A 25,219-nucleotide genomic window follows, 5' to 3' on the forward strand; every position below is an offset into this window, starting at 1 on the left:
CCAAACCCAGATTTGCCCGTCAGACTGCCATATGGTGAAGCGTGATTCATCACTCTCGAACACGTTTCCTCATCTCTAGAGTCCAATGGCGGCAAGCTTAAAACAACTCCAGCCTACGTTTGGCATTGAGCTTGGTGATCTTAGGCTTGTGTGCTGCTGCTCGGCCATGGAAATCATGGAGCTCCCGATGAACAGTTCTTGTGCTGACGTTGGTTTCAGAGGCAGTTTGGAACTGGGTAGTGAGTGTTAAAAACTGAGGACAGACTATTTTTTCACTCGGTGGTCCCGTTCTGTGAGCTTGTGAGTCCTACCACTTCGCGGCTGAGCCGTTCCTCCTCCTAGAGGTTTCCACTTCACAATAACAACACAGTTGACCAGGGCAACTCTAGCAGGGCAGAAAGTTTACGAACTGGCTTGTTGGAAAGGTGGTATGCTATGATGGTACCACGTTGAAAGTTACTGAGCACTTCAGTAAGGCCATTCTACTGCCAATGTTTGTCTATGGAGATTGCATGGCTATGTGCTTGATTTTATACACTTGTCAGCAACATGTGTGGTGAAAATAGCCAAATCCACTCATTTGAAGGGGTGGCCTCATACTTTTGTGTATGTATATAATTCCTGTAAGACAAAAAAAGGAGGAATTACATTTTTTTAAAGGACTACACAGTCCTATGGGAATTTGCACGTTTAGAGCGCCACCATTCGGTAAAAGATCTGACAAAATGTTTTTTTAATCCTTTTGGAAAAGTAATTGGTGATCTTTTTTTCAATCCTTGACTTTAGAATCTCTTATTCCCCAACATCGGAATAAAATTATACAAATAAAAAAACAGAACATTTCAGGGGTTTTTGGCCAGCTGCATTTCGGCTCTGCACTTTTTTACGGTATTGAAAGTCATACCGTCTGTATTTTGAAATACCAAGATATTCTTTAGAAACCTTATTACCTAAACTTGCAATATTTACATAACTTAACAGAAAGCCATACTCGTTCCTACTCCCTCTATACCTTCCTCTCTATAAACAACACACACACTTGGGGAAAAAGATGCTATCCACCACTTCAAAGTCCTGCATGAGTACATCACTCTCAGGCTTCTGGTTCAGGCTACCCACAGTGTGGTTGGATGGCACCGTTCAGGGCAGACAAGGTAATCTGAAGGAGGGCAGAGCAGAGCGTGAGATTGAAGAGGTGATTAGAAATGGCAGCTGGTCCCCGAGATGAGAGACAACAGAAGGCTGAACCGTCTCGACCAGCATGGAGTTATCAAGAGCAGCTGGTGACCAGTCAAGATGACCCTGACTAGCGTAGCTGTGATCAGGGGACATAATGGGAATGCGTAAAGCGGCGTTGGCCACCAATAGTGAGCGAAGGCATCCCCACAACATGTCTGTATTGGAGTGGCCATCACAAAGCCCTGACCTCAATCCTGTAGAATATTTGTGGGCAGAACTGAAAAAGCGTGTGTGAGCAAGGAGGCCTACAAACCTGACTCAGTTACACCAGCTCTGTCAGGAGGATTGGGCCAACATTCACCCAACTTATTGTCGGAAGCTTGTGGAAGACTACCCAAAACATTTGACACAAGTTAAACAATTAAAAGGCAATGCTACCAAATACCTATTGAGTGTATGTAAACTTCTGGCCCACTGGGAATGTGATGAAAGAAATAAAAGCTGAAAGAAATAATTCCCTCTGCTATTATTCTGACATTTCACATTCTTAAAATAAAGTGGTGATCCTAACTGACCTAAGATAGGGGGGCAGGTAGCCTAGTGGTTAGAGTGTTGGACAAGTAACCGAAAGGTTGCAAGTTCAAATCCTTGAGCTGACAAGGTAAAAATCTGCCGTTCTGCCCCTGAACAAGGCAGTTAACCCACTGTTACTAGGTCGTCATTGAAAATAAGAATTTGTTCTTAACTGGCTTGCCTAGTTAAATAAAGATAAAGTAAAAAATACAGGGAATTTTTACTAGGATTAAATGTCAGGAATTGTGAAAACTGAGTTTAAATGTATTTGGCTAAGGTGTATATACACTTCCGAGTTCAACTGTATATGCTCCTAAAAACCAATGAGAAGATGGGAAGGACTTGGAGCGTCACAAATAGAACTTATTTCTATTTTAGCGGCTGGCCATGCAGAGGCGCACGAGTATTGTGGATGCAATGATTGAATAACACATGTGTACTTTTTTTGCAATGCTCACGTATGAAACGTGAATGGTGTGGTCAGCATGTTCGGGGAGAACTGCTGGCCTACCGAGTGAAAGTTGCACAGCCTCCCGATCTTGCGGGGTAGGTGTGGTCCTTGAACCCAAAGGCTATAACCGGGAGGCTTCCGGTGGACAGACGTGTCACACACAACTAAGACAAACCCTCAGTGCCGTAATAGTGGTAGACCAAACCGAGTATCACACACGTTGGTACACTGTCACAAGGACGAAACCCACACATTGGTACAGTGTCACAAAGACGAAACCCATAAGAGATGGCACAAGCCAATCCGAGTGGGGTGACAGCAAAGGACCCTGATGGAGAGGCTAGCTAGCTGCGGGTATACTTCTGCGCTTATACACTCTAACATAGCCCTCTTACCAAGCAAATCCTCCCTGGAAGGAGTCAAAAAAAGGAAAATATGGAAGTAGTGCAGCTGCAGATATTTAAGGTGGTCGGTCAGCGGCAGCACTACTCGGTACACTGGACTAATCTGAAATTCTTACTCGGAATGTATCCTGCCACGTGGAAGAACACCATATTGAAGTGATCCAATAGAAACAGAGAAGAGTAGGGGTGTTAACCCCGGTGTCCTGGCTAAATTCCCAATCTGGCCCTCAAACCATCACGGTCACCTAATAATCCCCAGTTTACAATTGGCTCATTAATCCCCCTCCTCTCCCCTGTAACTATTCCCCAGGTCGTTGCTGCAAATGAGAACGTGTTCTCAGTCAACTTACCTGTTAAAATAACGGATAAATAAAACAATATACTGCTACATAACATGTCTGAAAGTAAACTACAAATTCAGGAAATTCAGGAATTTGTACCCATACAATCCGGCCCGCAGGTAACTATACCAAAAATACATCAAATTCAGTCAGTTTGTTGGAACAACAGCAACACTTGGCAGTGGTAGTAGATATGTGCAATTAATTATCATGACAATAAGAGGGTTGCAAAAAGTTTTGTATAATATTTGTATTTTTCAGTGGCAAGAAAAGAAGCAGTGCAAACATGAAAATTACACAGAAAAGGTAACTAATAAGGATAGCATAGTCTCCCTAGGTGTACAGATCAACTTCAATCAACACACTATCTCTAATCAACACACTTATTATCTCTAACCCCAACCTTTTAATATACCATCCAAATAAAGTCAGTCCAGAAATACTAATCAATCATTAGATTAAACATGAGGTGTATTTTAGACAAAAGCTCAGGTGATACAAAATATTGTAGTCATGTGGCCTCTAACATGTGTTTGGCTTCCAGGTGAACCCTGGTTCATGAGGCATCTGGGGGGCCATGTAGCCTGCAGTGGGCTCGTAAAAGGGGTTTGGGAGTTCATCGTTAAAGCAGCTCCACCTGGCCTCTCCGCTCTTCCTGCAGCACGGGTATGCCCTGGTCATTACGGCAAACTCTTCGACACAGAACATGGAGAGTGCATTCTGCCACTGCAAGGACAGAAACATAGAGAAAAGTACAGAATAACTTAAAATAAATCATTCCAATAAGCAATATATTCATATAAAATAAATAAATACATACACACACACACACACACAACTCACAGCTTGCTGAGCACAGCACAGGATCTGGACATTTTGCTGGGCGACTTCTCCACTGCAGCACATGCTGTACCAAGACTCCAAACGATTGATGGCTTTTCCACAGCGCCGGAAAAAACTGACACCAGAGCGAGGAAAGAAGCTAGGTGGATACCGGGGGCGACTCTGTCCATAGTGACATATGGCAGCAAGATTCTGTAGGGTTGGGCGTGCAGGAGGGAAAGGGACGTCAGGCTCCTGCAGAGAGCTAAATTTCTGGGTACCTGTGAATAGAAGAGACAGAGCAAAAGTGTGAAGAAAATGTGTGGATAAAAAGAGAGGGAGCTTGAAAAAGCCATGATACATTCAGACAATCTGTTTCATAGCAGACAAATAATAGATTTGAGTGTAATCCCATTCAAAATGTTAAATGTATAGAAAAACTATATACAATACCTCCAAGTTTGGCACAATCAAGAGTCAGTAGTGCAAGTAACCAAGAATGTGCGAAAAATCCAGCCAAAATCATGTTTTGCTTGTTGTTGTTTTTGTTTGAAAAAACTCTGTTCTGCTCTACTGTGAAGTTTTGCATGGGAGATAGAAGTCTTCTGCTTTCCTTCAAGTTTGTCCAAGCTGTACTGTCCTCATCTTCAACCTGCTTTTATCCAACAGATGGTAGGGGGAGTGAGTCCCGGGGCGTGCCAATCTCATGAATGTGAAATGATGCGAGCAGGGTGTAGATACTGGAAAAGGAAATGGCTGAGTACGTCACAGATTACTGGTACCAATCAAATGAGTACTGCTCGGTCTTTCCTCAAAATCTTGGATTACATTTGCAAATGTTTGCTTTGTTAACCTTTCCTCCATTTGTAACAGTGTGTTGAATGTGAAAATGTGATTGTATTATAAATTGTATTTGAATGTATAAGGCCTCTTGGAGGATTAGCCCAAATTTACATTTTACATTTACATTTAAGTCATTTAGCAGACACTCTTATCCAGAGCGACTTACAAATTGGTGCATTCACCTTATGACATCCAGTGGAACAGCCACTTTACAATAGTGCATCTAAATCTTTTAAGGGGGGGGGGGGTGAGAAGGATTACTTTATCCTATCCTAGGTATTCCTTAAAGAGGTGGGGTTTCAGGTGTCTCCGGAAGGTGGTGATTGCCTTTTGCCATATTAGTTAGCCTATCATTCATAGTTGTTGGACTTTAAGTACTACACTCTTTTAGATTTGTTCCTAAAGAGGTACAAATGCTTGTCACTGGGGTGGTGCACTGTAAGGTTACATCCTTTGTACCTTTAGTTATAGGTACATAATTGTGCCCCAGTGTGTACCTCAGATAGTACCTTTCTTACATATAGGCCACAGGTACAAATCATGCTTTCAGAAAGGTACATTTAGCCTTTATAGGAACCACCACAGTGACAAAGCCTTTTGTTTCTTGAAAGTGTAAAAGTGTACCTCTACCATAGACCACTTCAACTGATACAACACTTCCACACACGGGTGGACAAAAATAACTAACTGAAACTAAGCCACGCCTCCAATATGATTTCTCAGAGTGCCTTCCAGCTGGGCACAAACTGGTTGACTCCACATTGTTTCAATGTAATTTGTCAACGTATTGTGACGTGGAAAATAGATTGCATTTGAAAAAAGTCAAACTGTTGTTTTGAGGTCGAAATTTACACGACAGGATTATGTCATTATTATGGTAACCAAATTTAAACATAAACAAATCTGTATAAAATATGCTGAATATGTACCTTTAAAACATCTGATTTTCCACGTTAAATCCACAAAGACAAATTAACAGTAGGCTGGACAGCAAATGAGAAAATAATAATAGGCTGGGCAGCACCAACTGAGAATTGATCTATCTACAGCTACCCATTGCTCGCTCATCCAAGATTTTAACCTTTTTTTTTACAAGATCAGCTATAAAACCATAGCTCTGATTCTTTTTCTCTTTCATGAGATAGTCATTTTGCATCATATCTTGTTTGGTTGCTTTTGTGTGTGTTTATTTCATGCTCCAATAGGCTTTCTGATTATTTATTTTGTTTATATTTAGCTTGTTTTTGGGATGAATAGCAATGATGAACATCAATGCATCACATCACATTTACATTTCATAATACAACAAAGATTGAGAATTGATTCGAACTTGCCTTCCGGTCGTTTGCTTCTGTTCCAAAACGTGTCAAACTCATTCCACGGAGGGCCGAGTGTCTGTGGGTTTTCGCTCCACCCTTGTACTTGATTGATGAATTAAGGTCACTAATTAGTAAGGAACTTCCCTCACCTTGTTGTCTAGGTCTTTTTTACATTTTTAAATATTTGATTGATTATTTATTTATTACTTTTTGGTCTCATTTGAAAGGAAAAACCAAAACCCGTAGACACTCGGCCCTCCGTGGAATGAGTTTGACTCCCACACAAAAGTTCCACCACAGACGTTCCTTTTACTCATAGCCTACGTTTTAAACTTGGTCAACGTTAGATCTTTCAGGCAGAATTCTTATATCTGTCTTGGCTTTTAAAAAAGTGTCTCCTTTTTCTCTTATCTATTTCTGCTCAACTGAAAGCCGAATAGATTATACTTCAGGATGTTAATTTGGTGTTGCATCATCAAAAAATATAGGGTGACTGTCATGTTTTGTCATTTATTATCTTGTCTTGTCCCTGTGCTTCCCATTCTATTCGTTTCCCTCTGCTGGTCTTATTAGGTTCTTTCCCTTTTTCTATCCCTCTCTCTCTCCCCTCCCTCTCTCTCCAGCGTAGGTGGACCCCTCTCTCACTCTCTCACTCTCTCTTCTCTCTATCGTTCCGTTCCTGCTCCCAGCTGTTCCTATTCCCCTAATCAATCATTTAGTCTTCCCACACCTGTTCCCGATCCTTTCCCCTGATTAGAGTCCCTATTTCTTCCTTTGTGTTCCGTTCCTGTCCTGTCGGTTCCTTGTCTAGAATTCACCGTGCTGTGTTTGTGTATCGCCCTGTCGTGTCGTGTTTTCCTCAGATGCTGCGTGGTGAGCAGGTGTCTGAGTCTGTCTGGTTCAAGTGCCTTCCCGAGGCAACCTGCTGGTCACCTGCTGTTCAAGATCGAGTCTCCAGTTTGTCCTCGTCATTTCGAGTGAAAGTTGTGTTTTTTTGATTGTATTTACTTTACTGGATTAAAGACTCTGTTTTCGCCAAGTCGCTTTTGGGTCCTCTTTCACCTGCATGACAGTGACATACTATGTAGGGCTAAGTTTCACATCTTTCTTTTTTGCAAAACCTGGTTTTAACCATGCCCAGCCCTACTTATGTTTGTCACTTACTATTACCAATGTGCTATTGTGAGAATGATTGTTGAGAGATCTCCACTTAAAAACGAAATAGATTGACTGTTACAGCCTGAATTCAAAATTTATTAAATTGATTTTTTCCTCTCCCACCTACACACAATACCCCATAATGACAAAATGAAAGCATGTTTTCAGAAAGTTTTGCAAATGTATTGAAAGTTAAATACAGAAATATCGAATTTACGTTAGTATTCACACATCTGAGTCAATACTTTGTAGATCACCTTTGGCAGCGATTACAGCTGTCGGTCTTTCTGGGTAAGTCTCTAAGAGCTTTCTACACCAGGATTGTGGAACATTTGCCCATTATTCTTTTCAAAATGGTTGTTGATCATTGCTAGATGTAGATTTAAGTCAAAACTGTAACTCGGCCACATTCACTGTCTTCTTGGTAAGCAAGTCCTATGTAGATTTGGCCTTGTGTTTTAGGTTATTGCCCTTCTGAAAGGTGAATTCATAGCATGATGAAGCCACCACAATGTTGGAAAATATGGAGAGTAGTACTCAGTAATGCGTCGTATTGGATTTGCTCCAAACATAACACTTTGTATTCAGGACAAAAAGTAAAGTAAAAGCCACAATTTTTGTAGTATTACTTCAGTGCCTTGTTGCAAACAGGATGCCTGTTTTGGAATATTTTTGTTCTGTTACAGACTTTCTTTGTTTCTCTCTGTAAATTAGGTTAATATTGTGGAGTAACTACAATGCTGTTGAGTCACCATTTGCTTAATGGTGAAATTCATGAGCGGTTTCCTTCCTCTCCGGCAACTAAGTTAGGAAAGACACCTGTATCTTAGTAGTGACTGGGTGTATTGATACACCATCCAAAGTGTAATAACTTCAACATGCTAAAAGGGATATTCAAAGTCAGCTTTTTTTTACCCATCTACCAATGGGTGCCCTTTGCGAGGCATTGGAAAACCTCCCTGGATTTTGGCTGAATCTGTGTTTAAAATTCACTGCTCGACTGAGGGACCTTGCAATTATCTGTATGTGTGGGGTACAGCGATGAGGTGGTAGTCATTCAAAAATCACATTAAACACTATTTGTATTTATTTATTTTACCCTTATTCTACCAGGTAAGTTGATTGAGAATACATTCTTACAGCAACGAATAGTTACAGGGGAGAGGAGGAGGGATGAATGAGCCAATTGGAAGCTTGTATTATTGCACACTTATTGAGCAAAATTCCATGTGACCTGAAGCAATTTTTTCCTCCCGAACTTATTTAGGCTTGTCATAGCAAAGGGGTTGAATACTTATTGACTCGAGACATTTCAGAAATCAATTCACATAGCTTGTGCTGCTAGGTGACCTAAACTGGGACATGCTTAACATCCCAGCCATCCTACAATCTAAGCTTGATGCCCTCAATCTCACACAAATTATCAATGAACCTACCAGGTACAACCCCAAATCCGTAAACATGGGCACCCTCATAGGTATCATCCTAACCAACTTGCCCTACAAATACACCTCTGCTGTTTTCAACCAAGATCTCAATCATTGCCTCATTGCCTGCTTCCGTAAATGGGTCTGCGGTCAAACGACCACCCCTCATTACTGTCAAACGCTCCCTAAAACACTTCAGAGAGCAGGCCTTGCTAATCGACCTGGCCGGGGTATCCTGGAATGATATTGACCTCATCCTGTCAGTAGAGGATGCCTGGTTATTCTTTAAATGAAAAAAAACCCTCTCTGTTCTATTAGATCGGTAACTCTCAATCCATGATAAAGCAGAGAATGTATATCCATGTTTTTTTAGCAACAGATTGTGATCAATGATATCAAAAGCTGCACTGAGGTCTAACAAAACAGCTCCCACAATCTTATTATTATTAATTTATTTCAGCCAATAATTAGTCATTTGTGTCAGTGACAAGCATGTTGAGTGCCCTTCCATATATGTATGCTGAGTCTGTTGTTAATTTGTTTTCTGTAAAATAACATTGTGTTTGGCCAAAAGTTTGCTAAGCACTGGTAACAGGGTGATTGGTCGGCTGCTTTAATCATTAAAGGGTGTTTTGCTATTCTTGGGCAGCGAAATTACCTTTGCCTCCCTCCAGGCCTGAGGGAACACGTCATCTTCTAGGCTTAAAATGAAGATGTGGCAAATAGGAATCGCAATGTATTTTGCTACCAACCTCAGTAATGTACCATCCAGGTTGTCGGTACCAGGTGGTTTGTCCTTATTAATAGACAGCAATGATTTGTTCACCTTTTCCACACTAACTTTGCGGAATTAAAAACTACAGTGCTCGTCTTTTATTATTTTGTCCATTATGCATGAATATGAAGGCTTAGCATTTGTTGGTTGCATGTCATGCCTAAATTTGCTAATCTTGTCAACAAAAAAGTTATTAAAGTGTTTGGCAATATTACATTTACATTTAAGTCGTTTAGCAGATGCTCTTATCCAGAGCGACTTACAAATTGGTGCATTCACCTTATGACATCCAGTAGAACAGTCACTTTACAATAGTGCATCTAAATCTTAAAGGGGGGGGGGTGAGAAGGATTACTTATCCTATCCTAGGTATTCCTTAAAGAGGTGGGGTTTCAGGTGTCTCCGGAAGGTGGTGATTGACTCCGCTGTCCTGGCGTCGTGAGGGAGTTTGTTCCACCATTGGGGGGCCAGAGCAGTGAACAGTTTTGACTGGGCTGAGCGGGAACTGTACTTCCTCAGTGGTAGGGAGGCGAGCAGGCCAGAGGTGGATGAACGCAGTGCCCTTGTTTGGGTGTAGGGCCTGATCAGAGCCTGGAGGTACTGAGGTGCCGTTCCCCTCACAGCTCCGTAGGCAAGCACCATGGTCTTGTAGCGGATGCGAGCTTCAACTGGAAGCCAGTGGAGAGAGCGGAGGAGCGGGGTGACGTGAGAGAACTTGGGAAGGTTGAACACCAGACGGGCTGCGGCGTTCTGGATGAGTTGTAGGGGTTTAATGGCACAGGCAGGGAGCCCAGCCAACAGCGAGTTGCAGTAATCCAGACGGGAGATGACAAGTGCCTGGATTAGGACCTGCGCCGCTTCCTGTGTGAGGCAGGGTCGTACTCTGCGGATGTTGTAGAGCATGAACCTACAGGAACGGGCCAATATCAAAGGGTTTTGTTATGAACAAGCCATCTGCCTCAATGAAGGATGGAACTGAGGATGGAGCTTTTTTATTACATTTTTTAGGTGGCCTACTCCAGAGCTTTTTACTATCATTCTTTATATTCTTTATATTTTTTACATAGTATAGTTTCTTCTTCTTTTCATTTAGTTTTGTTATGTGATTTCTGAATTTACTGTATGTTTGCCATTCTGCTGTGTTGACAGACTTATTTAGTATTCCCGTTGCCTAATACCTCTCCATACAGTTTTTCAATTCATCATCAATACATGGGGAATTGGCTGTTCTGATGGACGCATGCCTATCAGTAGCCCGAAGAAGCTATTTCATAAATGCTTCAAGTGCTGTGTCAAGTTGTTCCTCATTACACACATCAGACCAACAAATATTCTCCACATCTTCTAAATAGGAATCATTGCAAAACCTCTTGTATGATCGCTTATACATTATTATAGGTCCAGTCTTTGGAACTTTGTTTTTTCTAAATATGGCTATTACATTATATTAGTATATAATTATAGGCCAAAATAGCATTGATGATATACAGCGCCTTCATAAAGGACTCACACCTCTTGACTTTCTCCACATTTTTGTTGTGTTACTGCCTGAATTTAAAATGGATTAAATGTAGATGTATTTTTCACTGTCCTACATTTATTTTTTTGGATTTTTTAAAATTTCACCTTTATTTAACCAGGTAGGCTAGTTGAGAACAAGTTCTCATTTACAACTGCGACCTGGACAAGAATAAAGCAAAGCAGTTCGACACATACAACAACACAGAGTTACACATGGAATAAACAAACATAGTCAATAATACAGTAGAAGAAAGTCTATATACAGTGTGTGCAAATGAGGTAAGATAAGGGAGGTAAGTAAGGCAATAAATAGGCCATGGTGGCGAAGTAATTACAATATACCAATTAAACACTGGAGTGAATGATGTGCAGAAGTTGAGATAACAAAGGAGCAAGATAAATACAAAAAATACAGTATGGGGATGAGGTAGTTGGATGGGCTATTTACAGATGCAGTGATCTGTGAGCTGCTCTGACAGCTGGTTCTTAAAGCTAGTGAGGGAGATATGAGTCTCCAGCTTCAGTGATTATTGCAGTTCGTTCCAGTCATTGGCAGCAGAGAACTGGAAGGAAAGGTGACCAAAATAGTAATTGGCTTTGGAGGTGATTAGTGAGATATACCTGCTAGAGCGCATGCTACGGGTGGGTGCTGCTATGGTGACCAGTGAGCTGAGATAAGGCGGGCTTTATCTAGCAGAGACTTGCAGATGACTTGGAGCCAGTAGGTTTGGCGTTGAGTATGAAGCGAGGGCCAACCAACGATCGCAATGGTGGGTAGTATATGGGGCTTTGGTGACAAAACGGATGGCACTGTGATAGACTGCATCCAATTTGTTGAGTAGAGTATTGGAGGCTATTTTGTAAATGACATCGCCAAAGTCGAGGATCGGTAGGATGGTCAGTTTTAAGAGGGTATGTTTGGCAGCATGAGTGAAGGATGCTTTGTTACGAAATAGGAAGCTGATTCTAGATTTAATTTTGGATTGGAGATGCTCAATAGGAGTCTGGAAGGAGAGTTTACAGTCTAGCCAGACACCTAGGTGTTTGTATTTTTCCACATATTCTAAGTCGGAACCATACAGAGTAGTGATGCTGGACGGGCAGGCAGGTGCGGGCAGCGATCGGTTGAATAGCATTTACTTAGTTTTACTTGCATTTATGAGCACTTGGAGGCAAGGGAAGGAGAGTAGTATGGCATTGAAGCTCTTCTGGAGGTTAGTCAACACAGTGTCCAAAGAAGGGCCAGAAGTATACATAATGGTGTCTTCTGTGTAGAGGTGGATCAGAGAATCACCAGCAGCAAGAGAAACATCATTGATGTATACAGAGAAGAGAGTCGGCCCAAGAATTTAACCCAGTGGCACCTCCATAGAGACTGCCAGAGGTCCAGACAACAGGCCCTCCGATTTGACACACTGAACTCTATCAGAGAAGTAGTTGTTGAACCAGGCGAGACAGTCATTTGAGAAACCAAGGCTGTTTAGTCTGCCGATAAGAATGTGGTGATTGACATAGTCGAAAGCCTTGGCCAGGTCGATGAATATGGCTGCACAGTAATGTCTCTCATCGATGGCGGTTATGATATCGTTTAGGACCTTGAGCTTGGCTGAGGTGCACCTATGACTAGCTCTGAAACCAGATTGCATAGCGGAGAAGGTACAGTGGGATTCGAAATGGTCGGTAATCTGTTTGTTGACTTGGCGTTTGAAGACCTTAGAAAGGCAGGGTAGGATAGATATAGGTCTGTAGCAGTTTGGGTCTAGAGTGTCTCCTCCTTTGAAGAGGGGGATGATCGCGGCAGTTTTCCAATCTTTGGGAATCTCAGACGATACGAAAGAGGTTGAACAGGCTAGTAATAGAGGTTGCAACATTTTCAGCAGATTATTTTAGAAAGAGGATCCAGATCGTCTATCCCGGCTGATTGATAGGGGTCCAGATTTTGCAGCTCTTTCATAACATCAGCTATCTGAATTTGGAGAGGAGAAATGGGGGAGGCTTGGGCGAGTTGCTGTGGGGGGTACCAGGCAGTTGACCGGGGTAGGGGTAGCCAGGAGGAAAGCATGGCCAGCAGTAGAAAAATGCTTATTGAAATTATTAATTATAGTTGATTTATCGGTGGCGACAGTGTTTCCTAGCCTCAGTGCAGTTGGCAGCTGGGAGGAGGTGCTCTTATTCTCCATGGACTTTACAGTGTCCCAGAACTTTTTTGAGTTTGTGCTACAGGATGCAAATTTCTGTTTGACTAAGCTAGCTTTAGCTTTCCTAACTGCCTGTGTATATTGGTTACTAACCTCCCTGAAAAGTTGCATATCACGGGGGCTGTTCGATGCTAATGCAGTACGCCACAGGATGTTTTTTTGCTGGTCAAGGGCAGTCAGGTTTGGAGTGAACCAAGGGCTATATCTGTTCCTGGTTCTACATTTTTTGAATGGAGCATGCTTATTTAAAATGGTGAGGAAGGCACTTTTAAGCAGCTAATGCTAATTCGGTTGAGTTTGGTGTACCGCAGGCCAGCTTGCTTGGGCCATTATTGTTTTCTGTTTTTACTAATGACCTTCCACTGACCTTGAATAAATCCTGTGTGTCTATGTACGCTGACGACTCAACAGTATACACGTCAGCTACAACCGTAAAATAAATAACGGAGACCCTTAACATAGAGCTCCAGTCAGTTTTAGAATGCGTAACTAGCAAGAGGCTGGTGCTAAATATCTAACCGACTAAAACCATAGTTTTTGGGACAAATCACTCACGCAACCCTTAACCTCATCTACCTAAACCGCCGGGTGTAAACCCTAGATAGCAAGCTGTCATGGTCAAAACATGCCTTAGTTTTTTTGCATCTGTACTGCCCAGTTGTGTGGTAAATAAGGACAAAGGCAAATTGCAGTTGGTCCAGAACAGAGCAGCACGTAATTGCACTCAGATGTACACGGAGGGTGAATGTTAGTAACATGCGCGTCAATCTCTCCTGGCTGTCACACCCTGACCATAGTTTGCTTTGTATGTTTCTATGTTTTGGTTGGTCAGGGTGTGAGCTGAGTGGGCATTCTATGTTACATTTCTAGTTTGTCTATGTTTGGCCCGAGATGGTTCTCAATCAGAGGCAGATGTTAGTCATTGTCTCTGATTGGGAACCATATTTAGGTAGCCTGTTTGGTGTTGGGTTTTGTGGGTGATTGTCCTTGTTCTGTCTCTGTGTTACTTTGCACCAGTATTAGGCTGTTTCTGTTTTCGTGTTACGTTTATTGTTTTTGTATTTGATTTGTGTTTACTTTGTTTCATTAAACATGGATCGCAATAGCCACGCCGCATTTTGTCTGACTCTCCTTTGCCTACAGAAAACCGTTACACTGGCGAGATTGACTGTATCACTATTGGCCGTTGTGCGAGTTGTTGAATGTACCAAACTGTTTTTTTCAAGCAGTGGGCACACAGTTTGGACATCCATTGGTACCACACAAGACATGCAACCAGAGGTCTCTTGACACTCCCCAGGTCCAGAACAGAGTCTGAGAAACTCACAGTATTAAATAGAGCCATGACAACCCTGTGATAATCTAATGCACATGTCAAACTCTTTCCATGGAGTGCCGAGTGTCTGCGGGTTTTCGCTTCACCCTTGCACTTGATTGATGTCTTAATCTTAGAACCACCCATCCAGGATCCGGTATATTTGTCATCAGCAACGCTGAATAGCATAGTGCAACAGTCAAGTAATATTACTAGAAAATATTAATATTCATGAAATCACAAGTGAAATATAGCGAAACACAGCTTAGCCTTTTGTTAATCACCCTGTCATCTCAGATTTTGAAATTAAGCTTTACAACGAAAGCAATACAAGCGTTTGTGTAAGTTAACAAAACAATAACAAAACAATAAGTACTCCTAGCATCAGGTAACTTGGTCACGAAAATCAGAAAAGCAATCAAATTAATAATTTACCTTTGATGATCTTCAGATGTTTTCACTCACGAGACTCCCAGTTAGACAACAAATGTTCCTTTTGTTCCATAAAGATATTTTTATATCCAATTACCTCCGTTAGTTTGGTGCGTTATGCCCAGGAATCCACCGGAAAGAGCGGTCACGACAACGCAGACAAAAATTCCAAATTTAATCCATAATGTATACAGAAACGTCAAACGTTTTTTATAATCAATCCTCAAGGTGTTTTTCAAATATCTATTCGATAATATATCAACCGGGACAGTTGGCTTTTCACTAGGACCGGGAGTAACAATGGCCGCCTCTCTCTTTTGCACACAAATCACTCAGAGCCCCCACCTGTCCACTTACGCAATGTGGTCGTTCACGCTCATTCTTCAAAATAAGCCTGAAACTATGTCTAAAGGCTGTTGACACCTTAGGGAAGCCATAGAAAAAGGAATCTGGTTGATATCCCTTTCAACGTGCAACAGGGATGTATAGAAACACAGAGGTTTCAAAATAAGAGTCACTTCCTGATTCGATTTTTCTCAGGCTTTCGCCTGCAATATCAGTTCTGTTATGCTCAGACACTATTTTTACAGTTTGGGAAACTTTAGAGTGTTTTCTATTCTAAGCTGTCAATTATATGCATTTTCTAGCATCTGGTCATGAGAAATAGGCCGTTTACTTTGGGAACGTTATTTTTCCAAACATAAAAATAGTGCCCCCTAGCTTCAAGAGGTCTTAAGGTCACTAATTAGTAAGGAACTCCCCTCACCTGGTCGTCTAGGTCTTAATTGAAAGGAAAAAACAAAAACCTGCAGACACTCGGCCCTCCGTGGAATGAGTTTGACACCCCTGATCTAATAAATAAACAAAATGTTTGACATTGTATTCCGATCTGAATTTTTCTGTGCTTTTAAATGATTGAAAGTGCAGTGATAGACATTTAGGTGACAACTAAACCAAAAATCCATTGGAATTTGGTTGTGCTTTTTAGATGGTTGAAAGCATAGTGATAACACATTGGAAATCCAACTAACTTTTGGCTGTCTTTTTGAGTGGGTGAATATAGGTTGGAATCTCATTGATCAACGTCTCAACCAAATATTACCCAATTATCCACTTTGGAATTACGTGTGCCCAGCATTTTTGAGTGAACTGTAGAGTTACCACCCATGACTGTATTTGTTAGTGACAGAGACATCGTTGTTGTAGTCATTCATTTCCAGTACTGTGGCCTTGACCAAATGAGTTCCTAGGCTAATGTCATCATAAAAATGTAACTCTTTATGACATATATTACATATCTCATATGGCCTTATTTTACCCTGACACATCAGGCCTGAAAGTGGTGTTAGAACCAATGTGAGGAGACGACCTAAGCCATTTAAACCGGAACAACCATTTCAGTAATTGGTGCAGATTTTTTTTTAAACTGATTTGGATTAGTTTAGACAAATGTATGATATTTATATTTGTACAACACAAGATTAATCAATCAATATAAATGTACAAACTTGTATTTATTTTTATCTACCTGCAGTGGAGCATTCTGGGAAATATGATAATGATTATGGTTCAAATTTGCCTTTTTAGGGTACCAGCCCAGTGACAAAGCCGTTTAGTTTATTTTAGGTTGCAAAAATTCATAGTTGTACCTTATGGTGAATCCACATATGTACCTTTCTTCATTACATTGGTTTTCTGCTAAGCTAAGGTACCGACCAGTACCATCAAGAGTTGAGGGTACACAAAATACATTTGGACCCTGGGAAACAGAAATGTATCGTAAGTTGAGAGTGTGATAATTGTATATTTTTTTATATAAAAAATTATTGGGTACAAAAATGTACTACTATACTAGATTATTTGCACATGTACCCTAAAAGGTACCGAACAGTACCTGTGTGAGATTATATGTGTCCCTCTGAAGGTACATTCTGTGTATTTTGATCTTATTGTATCCCAGTGAACAATACTTGACCCTTATTTCTATGAGTTTACACACTGGACATCTTTGTAGGCCCTACTTACATATTGAATGCCTGTTACATACAAGGAATACTGCCTCTTGATATCTCAGTCACAAAATTACCTGTTTCCACTTCAATGTCACACTCCTGTCCACCTCCATTGCCTGATTGGCAACATTGACCTTGATCAAGTCCCTTTTATTGTTGTAGTCCATACAGCGACACATTTCTCTCATTCATCATCAGTCAACCTGGTCTCAGAGCATTTCAAATGATTCTGTACGTAATTCCGAGATGTTTCGTATGGTATGTATTCATTTGTGGATGTCAATCACCCATTTCATATGATATGTTATGAATTTGCAAATGTACTATATGTTACGAATTTGAAAAAAAAGTGGCTAGGTGGCTAATGTTAACTGGCTTGCTAACATTAGCTAGGCTAGGGGTTAGGGTTAAGTTTAGAAGTTAGGTTAAAGGGTTAAGGTTAGGGGAAAGGGTTAATGTTAGGGTTAGGTGAAGAGTTACCAAAAAGGGTGAGGTGAAGGGTTAGCAAACATGCTAGTACAGTGCATTCGGAAAGTATTCAGACACCTTGACTTTTTCCACAATTTGTTACTTTATAGCCTTATTCTAAAATGGATTAAATAGATTTTTTCCCTCATCAATCTACACACAATACCCCATAATGGCAAAGCAAAAACAGATATTTTGAATTTTTGCAAATTTATAAAAAAATTAAAAACCTGAAATATCACATAAGTATTCAGACCCTTCAGCAAATTACCACGAGCTCATCCTCCCCAATTAGGTGAAACCATTTACTCATCTAGGGGGCCACCAATAATATTAAACTGGTTATGATGGTCACTCAGGGCTGCAATTATAGGGTGAAGTACCAAGAATAAAGTCTGCCAAAAACACCATTATTTAAGTGCAAAGTTAGCTGTGAGTGAATAATAGCCTGTTATGCTGACAAAGGAAAATAACCGGGGGAGGTTGCTGTGCACAGCACAGAATGACGCAATCTATGGCCTTACTTATAGCGCTAGTCAGTCGAGCATTCATTGTCTTCATAAGAATAACATTCAGTCATCATACCGCTAAAACAAAACAAAATGTGCACTTTGTGCCAAAGTGCCTAGTTTTCTATTGCACCATGGCAACTTTGGTAAGCACACAGGCTTTAGTTCAGACAAGCACACTCACATGGTCTCCATGCAGGTAGTGGCCAACAGGCCCCATTCAGGAAACTGGCATTCTGTCAAGGACACATGATGACATGAAAAAATGTTTCATGTTACAAAAATAGCTCTTGCAAACCCAAATATTGAATGTTATTATGACGGCACGTTGTGATTTAGCCTACTGGATAAGCCTTATCAAAAAAACATTTAAAATAAATAATAATTGTTTTGCCTCTTGAAAAATGTTTAATTGTCACATACACAGGATAGGTGCAGTGAAATGTGTTGTTTGAAATGTTTTACCTTTCCATGTTGAACTTGCAACCTGAGAAAGAGGATGTTGATTGCAATAACTTTCCCTTTTATCAACCTAATGTCTGTGAAACAATGAAATGTGTGTTCTGCACAATGTTCATATGTACTTTTAAAAATGTATAATTCAAATCAAATTGTATTAGTCACAAGAGCCGAATACAACAGGTGTAGTAGACCTTACAGTGAAATTCTTACTTACGAGCCCCTAACCGACAATGCAGTTTCAAAAAATACGGATAAAAATAAGAGCTAAAAGTAACAAATAATTCAAGAAGAGGAGTAAAAAATAACAATATATACAGGGGGGTGCCAGTACAGAATCAATGTGTGGGGGCACCGGAGTCTTATGGCTTGGGAGTAGAAGCTGTTTAGAAGCCTCTTGGACCTAGACTTGGCACTCCGGTAGTGCTTGCCGTGTGGTAGCAGAGAAAACAGTCTATGACTAGGGGGGCTGGAGTACAATTTCAGGTCCTTCCTCTGACACCACCTGGTATAGAGGTCCTGGATGGCAGGAATCTTGGCCCCAGTGATGTACTGGGCCGTTCGCACTACCCTCTGTAGTGCCTTGCGGTCGGAAGCCGAGCAGTTGCCATACCAGGCAGTGATGCAACCAGTGATGCAACCAGATGCTCTCGATGGTGCAGCTGTAGAACATTTAGAGGAACTGAGGACCCATGCCAAATCTTTTCAGTCTCAGGGGGAAAAGGTTTTGTCGTGCCCGCTTCACGACTGTCATGGTGTGCTTGGACCATGTTAGTTTGTTGGTGATGTGGAACCCATTGGAACTTGAAGCTCTCAACCTGTTCCACTGCAGCCCCGTCAATGAGAATGGGGGCGAAATGGAGTGGTTCTAGGGTTTCTGGGATATGATGTGAGCCATGACAAGCCTTTCAAAGCACTTCATGGCTACATATGTGAGTGCTACGGGTAGGTAGACATTTAGGCAGGTTACCTTAGTGTTCTTGGGCACAGGCACTATGGTGGTCTGCTTAAAACATGTTGATATTACAGACTCTTGTAGGGGGAGGTTGAAAATGTCAGTGAAGACACTTGTTGGGTTGTGCCGTGGCGGAGATCTTTGTGGGCTATACTCGGCCTTGTCTCAGGATGGTAAGTTGGTGGTTGAAGATATCCCTCTAGTGGTGTGGGGGCTGTGCTTTGGCAAAGTGGTTGGGGTTATGTCCTTCCTGTTTGGACCTGTCCGGGGGTATCATCGGATGGGGCCACAGTGTCTCCTGACCCCTCCTGTCTCAGCCTCCAGTATTTATGCTTCAGTAGTTTGTGTCGGGGGGCTAGGGTCAGTTTGTTATATCTGGAGTACTTCTCCTGTCTTATCCTGTGTCCTGTGTGAATTTAAGTATGCTCTCTCTAACTTTCTCTTTCTTTCTCTCTCTCGGAGGACCTGAGCCCTAGGACCATGCCTCAGGACCACCTGGCATGATGACTCCTTGCTGTCCCCAGTCCACCTGGCCGTGCTGCTGCTCCAGTTTCAACTGTTCTGCCTGTGATTATTATTATTTGACCATGCTGGTCATTTATGTACATTTGAACATCTTGGCCATGTTCTGTTATAATCTCCACCCGGCACAGCCAGAAGAGGACTGGCCACCCCTCATAGCCTGGTTCCTCTCTAGGTTTCTTCCTAGGTTTTGGCCTTTCTAGGGAGTTTTTCCTAGCCAGCGTGCTTCTACACCTGCATTGCTTGCTGTTTGGGGTTTTAGGCTGGGTTTCTGTACAGCACTTTGAGATATCAGCTGATGTACGAAGGGCTATATAAATCAATTTGATTTGTTAGTTGGTCAGTGCATACTCGCAGTACACGTCCTGGTAAACCGTCTGGCCCTGCGGCCTTGTGCATGTTGACCTGTTTAAAGGTCTTACTCACATCAGCTGCGGAGAGCGTGATCACACAGTCTTCGGGTACAGCTGGTGCTCTCAAGCATGTTTCAGTGTTATTTGCCTCGAAGCGAGCATAGAAGTAGTTTAGCTCATCCGGTAGGCTCTTGTCACTGGGCAGCTCTCGGCTGTGCTTCCCTTTGTAGTCTGTAATGGTTTGCAAGCCTTGCCACATCTGACGAGCGTCAGAGCCGGTGTGGTATGACTTGATCTTAGTCCTGTATTGAGGCTTTGCCTGTTTGATGGTTCGTCGGAGGGCTTAGCGGGACCCCTAGCCTTCTTATAAGCTTCCGGGTTAGAGTCCCGCTCCTTGAAAGCACCAGCTCTAGCCTTCAGCTCAGTGCAGATGCTGCCAGTAATCCACGGTTTCTGGTTGTGGTATGTACATACAGCCACTGTGGGGATGACGTCATCAATGCACTTATTGATCAAGCCAATGACTGATGTGGTGTACTCCTCAATGCAATCGGAGGAATCCCGGAACATTTTCCATTCTGTGCTAGCGAAACAGTCCTGTAGCTTAGCATCTGCTTCATTTGGCCACTTTTTTATTGATCTCGTCACTGGTGCTTCCTGCTTTAATGTATGCTTGTAAGCAGGAATCAGGAGGATAGAATTAATGGTCAGATTTGCCAAATGGAGGGCGAGGGAGAGCTTTGTATGCATCTCTGTGTGTGGGGTATAGGTGGTCCAGAGTTCTTTTCCCTCTGGTTGCACATTTAACATGTTGATAGAAATGAGGTAAAACTGATTTAAGTTCGCCTGCATTAAAGTCCCTGGCTACTAGGAGCGTTGCCTCTGGGTGAACATTTTCTTGTTTGCTTATGGCAGAATACAGCTCATTAAATGTTATCTTGGTGCCAGCCTCTGACTGTGGTGGTATGTAAAACAGCTACAAAGAATATAAATGAGAACTGTCTCAGTAGGTAATGTGGTCTGCAGCTTATCATGAGAAACTCTACCTCAGGCGAGCAATGGCTCGAGACTTCCTTAGATATCGTGCACCAGCTGTTGTTGACAAAAAATGCATAGACCGCCGCCCCTCGTCTTACCAGATGCCGCTGTTCTATCCTGCCGGTACATGGTATACCCAGCCAGCTGTATGTTGATATTGTCGTCGCTCAGCCACGACTCTGTGAAGCAGAAGATGTCAAACAATGTCTTGAGTGTGTTGGGTTTAAAGTTCCTGTAGGGTATGACTAAAGCAATGTTTTTATTCACCACTCTGAACATAAATACTGTTATTCAATAGCATTGCATACAATTTCCTCAGCAGCGAATCAGCTAAAAACCATGACTCACCAGCTCTGTAAACCAATAGGTTAGAGGTGAAAAAGGTTAGTTGAGACACCCCTTGTTTCTAGGAAACCATACACAAAATGAATAATGTCACCAAATTTGCATTGAGTCTGTAAAGGCAGAAACCACATGGAAAATGTTGTAAGCATTGTTAGGTCCAAAAAACTGATTTAACGTAGTCAAATTATTGTATTGTGTTAGAGGTTTTGTATCTCAACCAAAGCACATAGTTTTAAGACTGTTTTATACATTAATTGGGATCTCTATAAGCTACAATATGATGTCCTAAACCTAGCACAAAAGCAGAGGTGGCTGGTGGGAGGAGCTATGGGAGGATGGGCTCATTGTAATGGCTGGAATGGAGTCAAACAACTGGTTTCCATATGTTTGATGTCGTTCCATTAATTAATTAATTGTGACATTTGGCAAGGGTCAAGTTGAGCCAATGGCTAATCATGCTTACCCTCTCCCTATTCTCAATTTACCCCATGCCCATGGCAAGTTGTGCCAAGAGATACATTTTTTGGAGCAAGCTATGTTTTCAATACTGTTTATATGAGTTCTGATTTTTTCCAGGAATACACAACATCCAATATTCTGAAATCTACCTTTTGCACAGAGAGGAGTTCCCTCACCATTTTAGCTGCTGAACATTTAGCTACTGGACATCTCGCATTTTGTTGTGCTTTGAAAGACCAACTTAACTGCAATATATTTGTTAGGGATTGTAAATCCCATTAGATATAACATCTACTGAATATTACAATACACATTTTCTGAAGCTACCAAATGTAATCAGTGTATCTATTTTTCATATGCATCAGTATGCTTTTCTTAAAGGCCAGGTGCAGTCAAAAATGTGATATTCTTGCGTTTTTATATATACTGAGTGTACAAAACATTAGGAACACTCCTTTGTCCTCAGAACAGCCTCACTTCGTCGGTGAATGGACTCTAAAAGGCGTCGAAAGCGTTCCACAGTTGGCTGGATGTTCTTTGAGTGGTGGATCATTCTTGATACACACAGGAAACTGTTGAGGATGAAAAACCCAGCAGCATTGCAGTTCTTGACACACTCAAACCGGTGCGCCTGGCATTTACTCCCATACCTCGTTCAAAGGCACTTAAATCTTTTGTCTTTCCCATTCACCTTCTGAATGGCACACATACACAATCCATGTCTCAACTGTCTCAAGGCTTAAAAATCCTTTAACTTGTCTCATCCCCTTCATCTACACTGATTATAGTGGATTTAACAAGTGCCGTCAATAAGGGATCATAGCTATCACCTGGATTCGTCTGGTAAGTCTATATGGCATGGAAAGAGCAGGTGTTCCTAATGTTTGGTACACTTAGTGTAGATTTCCACACAATGAGATTGGAATAAAACTGTGAAAATTATTATAATGCTATTTTAGTGTAAGAGCTGTTTGAAAAGACCGCCTGAAATTACAGTCTGTTTTGATGGGATGGAGTTTTGGCCAGCCTGGTGACTATATTAAATTAGTTATTAGACCAATAGGAAAGAGTTCCAAATCTCTCTGCCAATAATGGCCAGTTTTCCCTTCCCCACTCGAACCACTCCCACATAATCCAGGCAAAATTCTTGCCTGTCTCTTTGCTAACAAGTGTCTCTTTGCTAACAAGCTATTTTTGTTTGTATTTTTGTTTTAATTGAAAACAATCACAGTAAGGTACTTAATTGTTGCCCAGAAATTATTTGATATTGAGGTAAAAACTGCTGCATTGGACCTTTAACCTCTGCATTGGTGTGGATATAGCAAATGGTTTTGAGTTACTATGGAACAGAATACACATAAACAGCAACCAAGCATCCGGATTGTGTTGATGTATTCCCCTAACCCCTCCCAGTCAATATGAGATGTGATAACATCTGGACAGAAGGGTTTGCCATGTACAGAGGTGACACCTGTCCTGGCAGGTGGCACCTGACTATGGTGCCAGTAGCCAGTCATTCAAGTAAGCGATTTCAGAGTTTGTGTATGTTTGTTAGTACTGTAGGTCTGAAATTAGAATCCATTTGGCATGGCTTTTAGATGTGTTTTAGTGCTTACGAATTCCTGTTCTTTTCAAAGAGAGGCTGTTGTGTGGTGTCAGGGATAATCATACTTTTCTGCCATAAGGTTGAAAGGCTCACTGCAATGATTCACAGTTCTGCTGCTTGGTGGAAATTACTAGATAGTGAGCAAGCAAAACAAAAATCTTATGAGAGCAAACTATTTTGTGTAGACAACTGGAGGAGAGTAAAGTCCTGTTATTGTCAGGAATAAAAATTAATTGCACTGAGTGTGAGTTTGAAAACATAATATAATAACATAATATAATATAGTATAAATATGATTATATTTATATATTGTAGTATTTACTGTGGTGATTTTGCTGACTTGGCAGTAGTACTACACTGTAGTATTTACTGTAGTGTTTTTGCAGACATGACTGTGGTAAATGCTAGTGGTTTTATTTTATTATCTTTGACATAGAAGTGGAGGCTTTCTCCTTGAGGAAACTCACTAAAAGAGCACATTTTCCATAACCTGTAGGACTGGCATCTGAACGGATACTTGGCATGTAGCTTTCTCACTCACGGGTGGCACAAATTGAGATATGGCGGAGGGGAATGGTTGGGGTATATGCAAATTAAATACTGTAGTATACTATAGTTTAAAAAACTGTAGAGTTTTTGCAGACACTAGTGTTTTTGTGGACATTATTGTAGTATTTACTAGTGTTTTTTGTGAATAATATTGTAGTATACTAAATTCTAAGTACTACACATGATCGAGGGATAGTACAGTATTTAGTAAATTATTCTACAGTATACAACAACATGATATAGTAAGCACTACATGATCGAGGGATACTACAGAGTGTATTATAGTATCCTACAGTATACTACACTTTACTACAGAATGCTTTACAATTCTATAGTATACAGTACTGTAGTAAACTACAGTATTTTTTCATGTGGAGTGTTTTCCCCATTAAATTTACCAAGGTCGTCTTTGTCTACAGACTAAACTAAGTCAGATAACAATGTTTTTCTCCCTCACCAAATCATAATATTGTCATTATCTAGCAGTACCTTAAATGCACTATCAAGTTTACCTTCAGAATTTATGTTGCATCAGAAATAGATATTGTTTTATGTTGGTGGCTTGCTTGGTTCTTATCCTAAGTCAACTAGGCATGTTTTCCATAGATATGATTTTTGAAAAAAATATATTTTGGGGGAGTCTGCTCTGATGGGCCAGCAGGGAAATAGTTTGCCACAGTTTTCATGCAAAATTATTTTGAAGACCAAAGGCTCAAGCTTTAATATTGAAGTGGTAGCTCCCCCCACCTCCCTCCACCCCACTAAGGTCAAGATAACTGCCCTTGGGAAGGTCTATGAGAAGACAGTTGACCCTGGTAATGGCGTGACCTTTGACCTACCCGAATGTGTGGACATTGATTGGCAGCAAGAAGAACCTCCCCACTGTCCTGATCGAAGCTTCCCAGGAGGTCACAGTGTTGTCCTTCAACTACAAGAAGGAAACAGCTGACACCACGGCCGTTTACCCTGTGAAGGACTGAGGAACATCACTGGTGATACATTCTCCAAAGAGTTTTCCATCACCAACTACAAAGAGAATAACTTTGGGGTTGAGGTTTATCTGACTGCCCTGGTGACATTCCAAAGGCAAAAGTAACATGTCGGCAGCAAGCTGACAATCGACCTTAAGCCCTTTGAGATGTACAGATCCAGAGCCAGTTTGATCGGAGTGGCTCCAACGTGATCT

General features: G+C 41.4%; 1 protein-coding gene across 1 annotated transcript; it reads right to left on the reverse strand.

Annotated features, from left to right (window-relative positions):
- Positions 1-3,175: 3,175 nt before the first annotated feature.
- LOC124042839 (extracellular matrix protein 1-like) lies at positions 3,176-4,437 on the reverse strand. Its single transcript, XM_046360967.1, has 3 exons — positions 4,224-4,437; positions 3,792-4,051; positions 3,176-3,674 (listed from the first exon to the last, which is right to left on the reverse strand). The coding sequence occupies exons 1-3, from the start codon at positions 4,357-4,359 to the stop codon at positions 3,471-3,473; spliced, it is 600 nt and encodes a 199-aa protein (XP_046216923.1). The 5' UTR covers positions 4,360-4,437; the 3' UTR covers positions 3,176-3,470.
- Positions 4,438-25,219: the final 20,782 nt, after the last annotated feature.

This window comes from Oncorhynchus gorbuscha, linkage group LG09 (assembly GCF_021184085.1).
Source record: "Oncorhynchus gorbuscha isolate QuinsamMale2020 ecotype Even-year linkage group LG09, OgorEven_v1.0, whole genome shotgun sequence".
Taxonomy (NCBI): Eukaryota; Metazoa; Chordata; class Actinopteri; order Salmoniformes; family Salmonidae; genus Oncorhynchus; species Oncorhynchus gorbuscha.